This window comes from Calidris pugnax, unplaced genomic scaffold (genome assembly GCF_001431845.1).
Source record: "Calidris pugnax isolate Ruff unplaced genomic scaffold, ASM143184v1 scaffold44, whole genome shotgun sequence".
In the NCBI taxonomy this organism is placed as follows: domain Eukaryota; kingdom Metazoa; phylum Chordata; class Aves; order Charadriiformes; family Scolopacidae; genus Calidris; species Calidris pugnax.
The window spans coordinates 16,789,423-16,804,324 of NW_015094506.1; the positions used below are offsets into that span (position 1 = coordinate 16,789,423).

The following is a 14,902-nucleotide window of genomic DNA, read 5'->3' on the forward strand; positions in this document are numbered from 1 at the left end:
AAATCAACATTTCCTTTAATAAAATTCACACAGAAAGTTTGTTTTCATATTCTAAGGAAACTGAAATCCATTTGTCAGAACACATTTGCAGCTTTTCCTTTCCCTCTCTTTAGATCTTCTGCTTCTGAAGGGTCTAATGCTTCATAGTGATTTCATACTGATTTCAAGGGGGATCAGTGTGACTCATCACATGGCCAACGAATTTGCTCTGGGAGTCGAGGAAAAGCTCCTTTAACCATGGGTTCTTGAAAGGCTTCAGAATTTTTTTCTTGCTCTTGCATTGATAAACAAGGACTGATAGTCAGAAAATAGTTGAAAAGACAGGGAAATACTATGCAATATGCCAGGTCATAGCTGTGTGTAAATACTCTGCCTCTGACACAGAAATTTTTCTTAATTTCTCTTATTTTATTTGTCTTGCAAAAGAGTAAGTGTACCGCATTCTGTGAACAGCATCAAGTAAAGAATATGAATGTGGAAATAAATCACAAGTACATGTGGAAGTCTGTTCAAATGAAGAACAGGAATTAACAGGGATTTAAGTTCAGTAATGCTTTCTTTCCCTAGAAAAGAACGAAGTGGTTTTGACTGAAATTGTCAAAAATGAAATGCAGGGTATGTATTCTCAAGTTCACTAAAAGCCATGCAGTAGAAGTGAGGAAGTCAGATGTGTTGGTATACTTCAATCCAAAGTTAAGCACAGTGAGGCTGTGAATTGGTGTAATTGAAAAGAGTGATCCTAACAACATCAAGAGGCCAGGAAGGGGAATTAAATAGGAGGTAGTTCAGGATGTGGCCAGACCTGTTAAGTAGGCCTCTTCTAAGTCTACATCACATTATGGTGTCTATTTCTACTGAAAACTTGGGTCTTACCAGCTTCAGAGTGAAGCAGTATCAGTCCTTGACTGGACAGATTCTTCTTGTACAACTTTCCTGGTTTTGGAGACAGATCTTTTTATTTGGACTTTTCTTCCAAACTAACATTTTCTTGGCTAGCAGGTGTACTTTAATGGAGAGCAACAGAACCTGATGCAGCTCATTAAATAAGGCAAAGTGCACATTTGATGAAGTGAGAGAAGGCTACTCCTGGCAATCTTACTGACTTGCTAAAAGACCCACAATGAATCAACTTACTCTTATGTCGCTCTCTTTTCCTTGCATCTTTTGTTTGCTTATGTTTTAAATAACTGAAGGCTGAAACTATCTCTTACCATCTGCAGGCAGACTCCATAATATAATGTGGGTTGACTTTGATTGGTTATACGCTATTAGTAACCATTAGATAAAGCAGTGTCTTCAGTTTTGAATAAAGGTGTAATATAAACTCTGAGTACATTGAATACCAATTTAGTAGTACCTCATCATGAATCTTGAGTCTTGCTTTCCCCCTTTACTCTGTGTAAGCAGCAAGGACTTCAGAAATATCTACTGTAACTAAATGTATTACTTCAGTCTCCCCTTGCACACACAGAAATGAAAAGTTACAGGTTGCTTGTTTCAAACCTGGTTGTTCTGGAAGTCATAATCCAAAGAATATTGGATTTTGCCTAGTTTCTCCACTTCTTTGGGTTCTTCTTTCTCTTCCCCATCAGTCAGCCCAGTCTCAGCATCATCATCCTTAAGAGCCTGGAAAGAAGGTATGTAATATTCATAAATAAGGCAAACTCTTAAGTACCAGTTTAAAATAGACAGTGTCCTCAAACCTATTTTAAAGCCATTAAAAGCAAGCATGACAGCAGAAATCCAAATATGCAGTTTACATATCAATTTATACTATTGAGGTTGCTCAAGAAGATGTTATAAACCAGCAAGCAAGCAATGGAAGTAGGAAGAAAGCTTCTTGGACTATTACAAGCAACGATTGTAAAAAAACCTGAAAGTAGAAGCAAAGTATCAACTCGATATCAAAAGTTCTTCTGGGCTCACACTGGCTCTTAAAGAGGCACAAGGAGGCAAACATGCTATTAAATAAGCAAAGTCACACATTCATTCAACTTAAGAATATCTTGGCAACGTCAAACCTGGTTGTGCATGCTGTGAATTGTTTGCAATTGGCATCACATTTCTGTAGGATTACTATGATAAAGAGCGTGTGCTGTGGATGAGTTCTTCCTACAATCATATGCCAAACATTTTTCATGTTTATTTAGAATGAATATGGAAGCAAAGTTTTCACCATGCCATTAGCAAATGCATGTTTCTCCTCTCCCCCCCCCTCTTCCAAGACCAATTTCCTTTTTATTCATTCTCGCTATAAAGCTTGGCTGAACCAAATTGATTGAAAGTTGATTTTAGTTTGCTTAGAAAGAAATACAAAAATAAAGAGATACAGAACTGCTTACAGCTTTGTCTATTGCATAAAACCTGCTATTTTTAAAGGACACAGCAGTTATCTTAGATTTTGTACATAATTAAAATACTAAAAGATGCAATAATTTTTTTTTTCTGTACCAGAAAGCAGAAGTATTTGCACTGTGCAAAAGGGAATTCATACAATTATTAAACCATATGGACCATAACTAAGTATGTAGATCTTATTCCAGCAAATTCTTACCTGAGTAAGAACTGAAAAATTGGCAAAAGTGATAAGAAAAACAGTGGAAAATAGCGGAAAATGTAAAATAAAGTCAAGAGTGTGAAAACAAGAAATCAGTACTGAGCATTCATCCAGAATTGTTATTTGCATGTTGTAGTAATCAGTATGCTTATCTATAAGACCCCTATTTGTATGAAAGTTCCTTCTATACGGAACTTCTGCTTGCAGAAACAGACAAGTGCAAGAATAAGATTTTTTATGTTCTTTTTTTCACAATGTGAGTTGGTCTGAAGAAACCTACAGCATATATAAACAACAGGTTGCAGCTGGAGTGCTCTATCCAAAGAGACAGAAAGGCTGTAAAGTAGCTAAACCCATAGTTTATCGTGGTTAGTGAAAGAAAGAATGTGAAAGCATTAAGATTCTCACTCAGCCATGAAGGCAGTGGGGGCAATGCAACAGTTGGATGGGTGTGGTAAGATGGAAGATTGATCTCTGAGATAGAAAATGTTATTTTTCAGAAGCCAGATCTAAATTCAAAAGGTCAGACTCAAAACTGTACAGTATTAAGCAATTATTTCTCTACTTATTGAAATAAGCTAGAAATTCAGCTGGCATAGCTCAACTGAAATTGATGCAACAACGTTGATTTATGCCAGCTGAGGAGCTGGGTTAAATATCTGGATGTTAGTGAATGATGTGCTCGTTACTAGGAACATAAATTACAGTGTACTTGGATGAGATTGGTGGGAAGGGTTGACAGTGGATGAGAATCACCTGTGATGTTGGAGAAGTACTACTTTTTGAACTAAACCATTTCTATTTGGAAATGCCCGAAACGAAAATTATTTTGAGACCTTTTAATCATCAAGCTGCTAGTGAGTTCCCTGGATATAGCACAACATTTTAGTCAGTATAACAACGTGTGTGACACTTCATTAGCAGCAGGTTCAATGGCAAGAGGATAGTGCTGGAGCAAAGCCAGCCTGAGGCACAGCCCCTGCAGGACCCTACACAGGACTTTCAGCATACGGGGTGATGTGACTATGCCAAACACCTTGTTCTCATTGGTAATAAAAATAGGCCTGAGGTTTTGTGACCAAGGAAAAAAAATGAAAAAAAACATGACTCAGTCCAAACAAAGCACTCACACTTGCCTGACCCTGGAGACAACAGGCAGCAATCATCTCAGTAGTGCCCTAGCAGACGGGCACTCTTCCATGACAGAAGAGTGATAAACAGCTCTGGTATATCACCATTTCTGGGATAAGTACTGGAATTTCTGCTGTACCACCTACTTTTGACCTGGATTTTGTTTGAGATGAACTATCCTACAGCCATTCCTTGGTAATAAAAGGGAGGATGCAAAAAGAAACTTATATGCTCATTTTCAGGTATGAAGGATTTGTATCTGTTGTGTCAAGGCAATAGTTACCTATCCATACTCTCTCTAGAAAAAAATATATACTCTTCTGCATAGCTGATCAATCTGGGATATGCCAGAGCCGTGGGTAACTCAATGTGAAAAAGTTCTTACTATGACTATGGAAAATATAATGAGAACCTAATGTCCCTCTTGCAAGGGAGTGTTGAAGTGCTGGCAGAAAACACTGCATGGTTGGGAAACTCTTCTCTGCAGGCTATGAGAGGCCTATTGGAAGGTGAAATCAATTGCCCAGGAGAGATGGAAAACATTGCCTGTTGCTCACATCAGCTGAAGTCCTATATGATTCTTCTTGACCTTGACTCAGAAACAATGAAGTGCTAAGAGACACTAAGAATGAGACAGTGTTCGGATTTGGCCAAGGTCGTGGGAGGGAAGAAATTACAAAGTATTATCCCTACAGCAGTCTGTACATAATAGTTTTTACCATCAAGAAAAGTATTTATTTGCTTTCAAACTAGATGCCAGTGCTTCAAGAAGCTGAGTCAAAGGAAGCACAGAAGTTTCTCATGTTTGATGCAGATGCTGAGCTCCAAAGAGGAAGAAGAATTGGATTGCTTCAAAGTACTTGAAACACCCCATAGGGATTTTCATTTTGTATTATGATTCTCTAAAAGATCAATATTTAATGGAATAGTACTGCAACCCTCAATTTATAGCACACTATATTGGATCTTACTGTTGTATTGCTACAATCAATTAAAATAAGCAGCTATATTTTATTGGGTTTAGACATAATAAAATATTTTTAATTATGAGCCAGCTTTTTCCTCAAGCCTCTTCAACTGACACAACTGTGATCAGAAAGCCTGGATTTAGATGCAGAGGAATATAAGCCCTTCCTTTCCTAATATTTCTTTTAATTCCATGACATTTTAAAAGCCTTTTCTGTGAAATACACAGCATAGAAATCCATTATTACATTGTGGTGGAGACCAGATTTATTTTTTCTAACTTGGGATGACTGTGAAGTTCACTCAAGTGATTTCTTCATTTCTGCATAACATATGCAGAAATACACAACAATGAAACCTCCATATCCTCTTACATGTGTGTAAGTATCTGAAAAATGTAGGCTTATACGTAAGCAGATGTAGGAATGTGCAAAAAAGAATTAATCCAATACAACCCCTGCACGATGGTACATCCATATCTAATGAAATCAGCAAGTCGGAAAAGTTATGTTGTGCCAGGGACCTTAAGCAAGCCACACAATATACAATATATGTTAGACCTGGAAGACAAAATGAATTTTTGAGCAACCTTTCATTTAATACCTATTTAAGTGACCACTGTAACTAGTTCTAACTGGGGGTACAGACATAAATCCACATATGGCATTAGGATTTTCTTTTCTGTGCCATGTTTAGTTAATTGTTTTCAAGCTCATCTACTCTGTAGTGGTTCCTACAACAAACAGGGTGAAATTACAGCAATCTGGGATCCACAGTTCAATCTGCTGGTTGTTTCTTGACTTCTGAAACATAATTAAGGGTGGTTTTACAGTCTTCTCTGGGTTATTAAAAATGCTCCATTTTCAAATCTTTTGTAGTTTCATCTTTTGCACAAAAAAAATAAAAAAGAAAAAACAAAACTGCTTGTAATTGCAGTTCTGGCAACTCTGCGCCTTGCAGTGGGTTTTTACATTTTCTGGGCTTCCTTCCTCTCTCACTCCCCCAGCCAACAAAAGCCTCTCTCTCCAGTGATGCAGCCCCCCTGATACAGTGAACATCCCTTCCTTCCAGCTCTGTTCCACCAAAAGCCCTGCACCCTGTCACTGGGTTTAGCCCACTATCAGTCACCACAAACTACAAGAGACATTCTGGAGATTAAACCAGCATTATGCACACTTTCATTTAATCCCTCCCAAAGCTATGTGTAGAAATTCAGAGGGTCTGCAGGGGATTTCTCACAGCTGGTCTGCTGGCTGCCTCCAGACTCCACATGTGTGGAAGAAGCTCCAGAAAAGCAAACTGATACGGACTTGGGTAACAAAGCTGCTGGGGGAGCAAGTGAACTTCCTTGCCTCCTGCACAGCGAGGCAGAGACCACAATGGCATCTGAGTCACCAGGAGGATGCAAAGACCCATGAAGGTGTATTTTGATCATTGATTCTGGTCTGAGTTATCTTCACATCCCATTGTTAACGCCTACTGCATGCCACAAGCTATTTAGGACTGCAAGCAAAGTGTGTTTCACTGTCATATACAAAGAAACACTTTCATTATCAGTTTTTAGGGCTCCTTCCATTCATGGGATGACCTATGACCTCACTTTTAAGGAAACAAGTTGCCAGTAAGCAAGAAGGAAAGACATTAGGATGGAAAACCTAACGCTGACTGCAGCCTGTATGTTTATTTGCTGCACGGTGCATGCTGCCGTCCCGAGTTCCATCTCCGCCTGCCCCATCAATCATTCCTTTTGTTCACATGGTGAAGGGGATATTTTTTTAAGGTGTGAATGATGCCCAGTCCTCAGGCTTGTGCAATGCCTGCTGAGCTGAATGGAAGAAAACAATATTGTTTTGTAGCGAGAATGTTCTGTGCCATGTCCAACAATGAATTTATCAGAAAGGCAATTTTTCCTCCGCACCTAGGAATGGCTGCATTTCCACTAATGGTGGTGCACCTCTTATCAATTTCTTTCACATTCACAAACACCATAATTCTCACCTGGCCAATTTTTATCCCAGGGGAAAAGAAAAGCCTTTAAAAATTCCTACCTGATTCCCTATCACAAAGCAGAAAAACCTGCAATTGTAGCACATTCTCTATCAGAGCCCCTCAGAAGGAAAGGCAACATTTCATTCTTTCAGCATCTGCTTTCTCTCCATGAATTAATTTAAAGAGCATGTTGCGCATGGGTTTCCAGTGGCTGAGCCAGGCTTTGGTCATTGTGAAATCTACTTTGCCATTACTGCTGTAAGAGTGTTGGCCTCGCACACCAGCCGTGGGCCACACCGATGCACAGAACGAGCAAGACCCTGCTGTGTCCAGCATGCGATGCCTTGACATTACTTCCTTGCTTGTTATCCAGGTTTTAAATGGTCTGTTGGATTATTCAAAAGGCTTTCTTTCTTTAGGAGGTCTATGACATGAGGTCATTGTGTTCAGCTTCAGAGCTCACTGAATTGTTTGGATAATAAAATACCAACTTTTCCTGGTGCAATAGAAGAATATAGCAAACACTGGAGGTGCTCAATGTACAATACGAATACACACATTCAAGCTAGAGTGGTTAAGCCCCCAAATCAACCTGTTTTTCTTGTAGCCAGTATTTATCTGCTGAAAAAAGATGCAGCCAATCTCAGGCTGGGGGCCTATGTTGAACTTCACCCCATGGGTCAGGGCTGTGCTTAGAACACGGGGCCCATGCAGAAGAACAAAAAGAAGCAAGCGCTCTTGCAGGATCGCTAGCGTGCTCTGCCCCCACTTCCCATATGGTGGGGCTCGGCTGCACGAAGCAGCAGGCTGTGAGTAGGAGGCAGCTTCAGGCTGCTTGGCCGGTGCGTGCTGCTCAATCAATTGTTCTCCATCCTCCCCACATGAATGGCAGCAGGCCAGATGGAAGCGTGCTTTGGGACGGAGCTGGCTCCTCAACATGGTAGGACCGCTCCGAGTGCTACATTTATTTCTGTTTGAAAAATTTATCATACTATATAATTAGGACTACACCTATTTAACAGTGAAAATTAACCTAAATATAGGCAGACATGATTTATTTGGTGCCACTCTGATGTATGGACTAGAAGTTGGCAAAGAACTGTTCTTTTGGCTCAGATGCTCAAAAAGAGATAAGATCACCCTCTGACCATCCTCTACATAGGGCTTTATCAAGTATCTGATATTCTCATGCTTGAAGGTTATTTTGCTATTCATATTTATCATTCAACATTTTGTAAAGAATAAATGTCTTTCCTTAAAACATAAACAATAAGCATTCCCAATAGGATTTGAAATGTATACCTCATTGATATGAACTGCTAACTTCAGGCACTTAGTATAAGAGTATGGCTCTCCATATAATCAGTGGATACAGGTAAATGTCTCAAGAGTGTGATTCACATTACTTAATTTAGGGAATAATTGCATACTTCCTAGACACCACTCATTAGGAACCTGCAGACTCTGGTCTTGAATAAAGAATTCAAAATTTGGTCTGTTAATCAAGAGAACACAAGAAAGAAAAGTCCTTGATAATAGAAGCTTCCAGTGGCAGGACCTTCAGTATAGAAATCGAGACGTGTAGTAAAATGAGTAGGATCTATATCTTCATATCATGCTAACTGTACAATAGGTTACAAAAATAGTAAACAAATTATTTTACAGGAAAAATATTTTAAAAGAAGGAGGTAAAAGAAACTCAGAAAGCATGAAAAGCAAGATCCTATGTCTTCTTGGGAGTGACTGAAAGGAAGAGACAGAACGGAAATAAACCCAGCCTTGTGGCTTACAGCGGGTGCTTCCATATTTTCAGGTTTCTGAAGTCTAGTATAAATCTGAGTTACAAAAGAGTTTTGCAGAAAACCCTGCAGAACACAAACACTCGTCTATAACACTGTATCTTCATAAACATGTTATTTTCACATTTTTCAAGAAGTTTTATGCAGTCTGCATGTTGTTTTCTAAGGCAGGTAGAAAAGCAGGATGATTGGTCAAGCCTGAGGTTGAATTAATGTACAATTGGGAATCAGTGAATCCATTTTGGCTGCTACAGCATAGTTATTGCGCTTGTTTTCTAAGAAAGACTTTTCCCCATTGTTTCCGGCTCATTTTCTGCACTGTAATGGCTCTGCAGCACATACTGTCTTTCTGGGTGTGAATTAGGATGTCTCATGGCATTGTGGATAAGCCATGGCGAGCATTAATGTCACCATAGCCTGAAGATGCCAATAAATGGGAATTGGCACGCAGAGATCAACACAGGTGGCATCATGGAATAAATAGACTCACTATTCTCTAGGCATTCAACTGGGAAAACAATCACATGAGCAAACATTGCAGAAGAAAAGACCACTGCCAGGTCTTCTGAAGTCCTGTCCCTCAAAAAGATCCTCTTGGATTATTTCTGGCAAAAAACACCCTCTCTGGATGTCAGTGTGGATTTTACTGACTTCAGTTTGGCTATGGTCTTCATGCTGCCAGATCAATACATGCTGCTTTGAAATATTTGGGGGCACCTAACACTAAAAAGTTTGTTCTTTCAGTATTTTGTCTCCATAAGGGCAAGGGTATTTACTGTTCAACAGCTAAAATCATGAAGTGAAATAGTCTAAGAAAACCATTATATGTTGAGGTTTGAGGGTCTTTCTTTTTCCCTAGAGAAAAAAGTAGTGGGAGAAATCACGGACATGGAAAGTTATGAAGATGAAAACTGTGATGGGAATATCTCATAAAAACCCTGACGCTAGTAGTCATTCAGTTGCACTGACAGAAATCTGGAGTAAGAGCACTTAAACAAGTTTGGTATGGAGCACTAAGTGTGGGCACTGCACTGAGATGATGAGAGAGCCCACAGGAAGTTTCATGAGGTAGTAATCATTTTAGCAACACTTAGAAAACAAGACATCAAAAATACATACTGCTTTCATATACTTTTGATATGCTGACATTTATACAAAAAGGAAATAAAATTAGCAAGTTATTTTTACGTGCTTATCAATTTTAAACTTGAGCTTTCTAGTACAGTTTGACTTAATATTTTAACTACAGAAAGAATGACAACCTCTTTTTTTTTGCCCTCCTCCAGCCTCCCCCCAAATATATACCCAACCAAAAAAAAAAAAAAAACCAATCAATTTAGTTCAGCCTCTTGATGTGTGTATCAAAGCTACTACATATAAATCTCAGCTGAGGAGCCAGAGCTGTCAGAAGACTATATGTATCAGAGCTTTAGACTAGGTCCGTCCAAATAGCAAAATAAACCTACCGCAAGTGACAATCCAGAACAGTCATGAGACATAACATAGACAAGGAGGACATAGAAGGAAGAAATAAAAATTAAAATATCCACACACAAAAATTAGTAAAAACCATGGAGAAATGACCTTTTTACAGTAGTACGTTCATTCATGGTTTGCCTCCCCTAGAAGGAATCTAATCCTCCCAGTGGGCTTTGGTGGAGTTGTATGCTCTACTTGAAACAGTAAGCATTGCCTGCAACGGAAACGGGTTTCAAGACCGAAAACCTAAGCTTATTTTCAGTTCTTCCACTTTACCTCAACTAGACTTGCTCATAATTGCTATTATTTCATAAACAGTTTCTCATTTGAAATACCATACTAGAAGTAGTGTTCAGGAAAGTGGATCTTTGGAAGCCCAAATCTTCTAACAGAGACTAAAATTTTATTCCACTTTCTGTAATATCTAGCTATCATGTATGACTACGGATCTGACCGAGTCTCTATGTCAAAAGGATCTTAAACTATGTCAAGCTATATGGCTCTATAATGATTTGGCATGGATGTGCAGGTCATCATGAGTACATGTAGGTCTGAAGTTCTCTTTGATAAGCAAAACCAGACCGAGGTGGAAAGTATATTTCCAGAGGCTGACACTTTCAATTTACCAAATGCTACTCCCTTTTAAGTTTCATGTGCCCGGGGAACTACAATCTTGCAAGATGCCAAGTGCCCATCAACTGCTATTATGCACTCTCAGCTGAAGGCAGCAGGTAATTAGCACTTGCAGTTTCAGGCCTAACAATAACTGAACTAAGCTTTTTGGGTTTTTTGACAACATTTCAGATCTTTGGTATTGTATGTCGGCCTTTATAATGGCATTAGATTTACATCTTGATCTTCAACTACTTTTTTTTAACATTAAAAATGCTAAAAGGCATTTTTGTTTTTCCCTTTTCTGTTTTATGCCAGAGACCCTAAAGGGGTTCAACTCTCTTAACTGAAATATTCTACACTTAGCATTGCATTGAGTTCAGCTAGGTATATTAAAACTTGCACTGATAATTCAAGACCAAACTTTCAGAATAAACAATTAGTCATACTGGAAAAAAAAAAAAAAAAAAAAAAAGGAAAAGACAGCTAAGACTGCAAATTAGGAATTAAGTTGGAAAAAAGCTCCTGAAGGCCAAGGACTTAAAATCTGTACACTATCAGACTGCTAAGTATGAATTTAAGGGGTTAATTTAAGTAGCTTGCTTTGAAATTTGAAGATATCTTTGAAATCCCAGATAGTGAAGAGGAAACTTGGCTGGAGAGTTGGTGATGCATCCACTTATTAAAGGTCTAACATTTACATTTCTCAACTGAGAACCTACCCTCCTTAGGTTTAACTGTGCAAAAAGAAAACATATTGGTTAAATTCCAAAATATTTGGGCAAAAGTATATTTGAATAACCATAGAGAATATTTTGAATGGAATAATCTTAAAATAGCTATCTTTGCAATGTTTGAGCTCTCTTTGGAGACAAGAAATTCATGATTCAGCTTTTTATCAAATTTTCCCATGAAAAAGATATAAATGAAACTCAGTATTAATTACATAATATAATTTTGCAGTTAAAATATTTATTTTCCAAGAATCCATGGTCATTTATCCAGGTCCTAATGAATATAATTAAAAACACTTAATAATATATTGTAAATACAACAATGGCCTTACACAATATGGAACAAATTCCACATAAATGGCAATCAACAAATTGCACTTTTTTTGTCCTACAAGAAAGTATTAGGTTTGTTATCATTGGCAGAACACAAAAAACGTCTCAAGGAATTTTTCCACAAGCATAATCAAGCAGTTCTTCCAAATTATTCTTGGTTCAATGGCAGGAAGTTCGCTAACAGTAGCCTAAGGTAACCCAACAACTGATGATCCGATTTTCCATACATTGCTGATGGGGAAATATCTCACAATTACTTAGTATCAATAGCCCAGAACAAAGTCTATAAATCAAATACAGGAAATATACGAATGCTAAATCAAAGTGTTTAAAGCAAAGGGGTTTGTTTCACATTCATCATATGGAGAAAACAGAATCAGCATAAATTCTTTTTCAAGGGAGAACTCAAAATTTCTGCTCTATTGTTTTTTGAGCTCAACCTCACTAATCTTCCTAACCTTGGAATAGCTGCATCTATATTAGTGATTTTGTGTCCTGATAAGGTTTGTTTCAGGTGTGAATTTGTCTTGTGTTCATGCAACACACTCCAATACACCAGTGTGGCACATGAAGCACCTTCTCTCCTGCTGGAACTGAGGTTGAAGCTGTGCACCAGGGCACTAACTACAGTGCTCCACTTGCAATATGGACGCAAAGGTCTCCAGTCATTCACTCTTTCTGCCTGTGCAGGACTGTGTTAGTTGCGGTAAGGCAATCTGGGGTGTAGAGAAATTCATATTGTATTGCCTACTAGCATGTAGACACATGAGTACACCTAGGATGGGCAACTGGTGTGAACTTCATTAGCTGTAAGCATGCAATGTGTACTTACGGTCTGAGAATCAAAATAAATTGTGTTACATCAAGCCAAGGTTTACTTTGTTGGTGTAATGTACTGACTAGAACAGTTAACTTCTGTCCAATGAATAGCCATTGGTAGTGGCTATTGTAATTGAGCAGCATGAACAGGAATAAAACAACCAGATCTTCACTTATTTTCTTGCCATACTGTCTACTGAGCAACCACAACAAAAAAGTGTCCTTCTGTCTGATAATGGAAACTGGAACTAGCTCTGATAGGTCTGTACCTTTGAAGCTCATCCATTATTTTCCTCTCCTTATCTAAGCTCCTTTCAGACTTCCCTCAGGTGATCCAGTTGCACTTAGTTATCAGGCTTGTAAGGCTTCCTCATCCACTCTCCTGATTTTGCTCTTCCTCCATCATGTCTTACGTGCCTGGAGAAGCATGCTAACTTGTTCGAGGACTCTTAAGACTGGCTGATGAGCCACACTAGTGGCTGCTCCATCACTGTACAGTGGCATATCACCACTTATTCTGGATTGACCATCGGCTTCTTAGCTATTGTGCTCTGGGCTTCTTCTTGGATCTTGTTCCCAATCAGCTGGCCATAGTCCTTGGGTTCTCAGTTTTGGCTTGTACTTCTAATCAACCTGCCTTCAGCTCAGCTTTCTCCATACACTAGATTCCAACTTGTGGAAGGAACTGCTCATTCCTGACCATGGTTTTATCCTCACTCTTTGTCTAGATAAACACTCCTGGGCTGCTCTGGCTTAACCTTACCAGGGGTCTTGGAAGCACAGACTTGACCATGCAATATCTTTAAAGTTATTGGCTCCTGCTGAACAGGTTCTGCAAAGCAGTTCTCTAAATCTCTTCAGTACTTTATGTTTGAAAAATACCACCCTTTATTTTCTTAAATTAATAAATCTGGGAATGCAGTGAGGACACACGAATACTTCACGTTCATGTCCTCATTCTTCTCCTTATTCTCAACAGTTTGCTTCAGGAAGGACAATATAAAAAGCCTGTTTAAAAAAAAAAAATCTTTACTTTTTTTTTCAGGAACAAATTAGTCAAGTCTGTGTCCCTGAGGATCAGGCCCTTTTGCTTCTCTTGCTTGAAGCAGATCTGAAGGACAAGTTTTTCTGCCCTTATGAAAATGATGCTGCTCAAAGGGCATTATGCTAATCTTTTCCTCCAAGTTATTCAGTTGACTTACAAGTATGGCCTGTCCTCTTTAACGTCCTCTCTACTACAAAATGAATTCTACTATCATCATTGTGTTGAAATGCTTCCTTATTGGTTGTTTTCCCTTGCTTCTATGCTTCTCATTTTTAATTCGGTACTGTTTCTTTCTCTGCTGAAATTTTGCTTTTGTGTAAAAAGAGATTTAGAGTTCAGAGCTACTTTTGTTTATCATGTAAGCTCAGAAGTACTTCCAGAAAGATATATACTGTATTAAGTCCTGGTCAAAGTCTTGAAAAAGGACAGTGAAAATTGCACACAATTGCTTCACTTTTGGGACAACCAAGACACTCTCAATCAACTTGCCCCTTCAGGTGAGTCATTATATGCCCACTCTTTTTTTTTTTGGGGGGGGCAGAGTGGGGAAATTGGCTGACCGCTTGATAAAGTGATGCCACACCCAGATTAATCTTTTGTGATACCACCGAGAAGATGCCTCAGACCCCTCTTCACAGAGCCACCACTGAGGCAACAAGCAGAACTTTTTGTATAAACATCCTACAGAAACCTTCAAATGCAACTCAAGAGTTCAAGAAAAGGAAAGATACTTTACCTGGTCTTTCATGGTTTTCCCTAAATCTTTAACATCTTTCATGTTAATAGCATTCTTCCCTCCCTTCTCCTTTCCCTTCTTCTTGTTCTTCTTTTTGAACAAGCATTTCTTACAGAGACAAAAGCAGCAGGTAAGGATTAATAGGACTGCAACTATGGCTATGGCTATTAAGGCCCAAGGTGGCACTGAAAGAGAAAAAGAAACACACACAAAAAGAAGGTGGTAAATTGTTAGTAGGGTTAAATTTAGAAACAAGCACATTTCTCTTGCAGCTAAGCCCTTTTCAACGAGACTGCCTTGCAGAAATACATGAAATCCTTTCTAAAATATTCTGTCATCATTTGTATATTTCTCCCAACTGAGCATTTGTACACACAATGCCAATTTAACACATCTATCTATTTACATGCCTGGTGACACTTATCAAACTCACTTGCAGCTATTTTGATTAATCAACCATCCGAAAACAGTATGTCCAAAATATTTACACTGTGCAAATCTGTAAAATTCTCGGCACATTTAGGCAATTACTTGCTCCTTTCTTTAATCATCTCCCCAACCCACCTGGCATTGTGGCTGAATCGGTGGAACTGACTGGGAATTCCCCTTTTCCGGAACGGCATGCGATGCAAGCAGTCAGCTCTAATGAACAGCCCTTCTCCTCTGCCCACTGCTGCACTTGACAGGCTCGCAGACTCCTCG

General features: G+C 38.8%; 1 protein-coding gene across 3 annotated transcripts in view; it reads right to left on the reverse strand.

Annotated features, from left to right (window-relative positions):
* The window catches only part of SYT1 (synaptotagmin 1), a 273,905-nt gene that overhangs the window by 83,872 nt on the left and 175,131 nt on the right, over positions 1 to 14,902 (reverse strand). For 2 of the 3 annotated variants that reach the window (XM_014964042.1, XM_014964041.1), the window contains 2 exons: positions 14,201 to 14,385; positions 1,504 to 1,626 (listed from right to left, as the gene is read on the reverse strand). In XM_014964042.1, coding sequence (XP_014819528.1) covers positions 1,504 to 1,626; positions 14,201 to 14,385 — 308 coding nt within the window. The remainder of the gene's footprint in view (positions 1 to 1,503; positions 1,627 to 14,200; positions 14,386 to 14,902) is intronic. The other variant, XM_014964043.1, reaches the window with a different exon arrangement.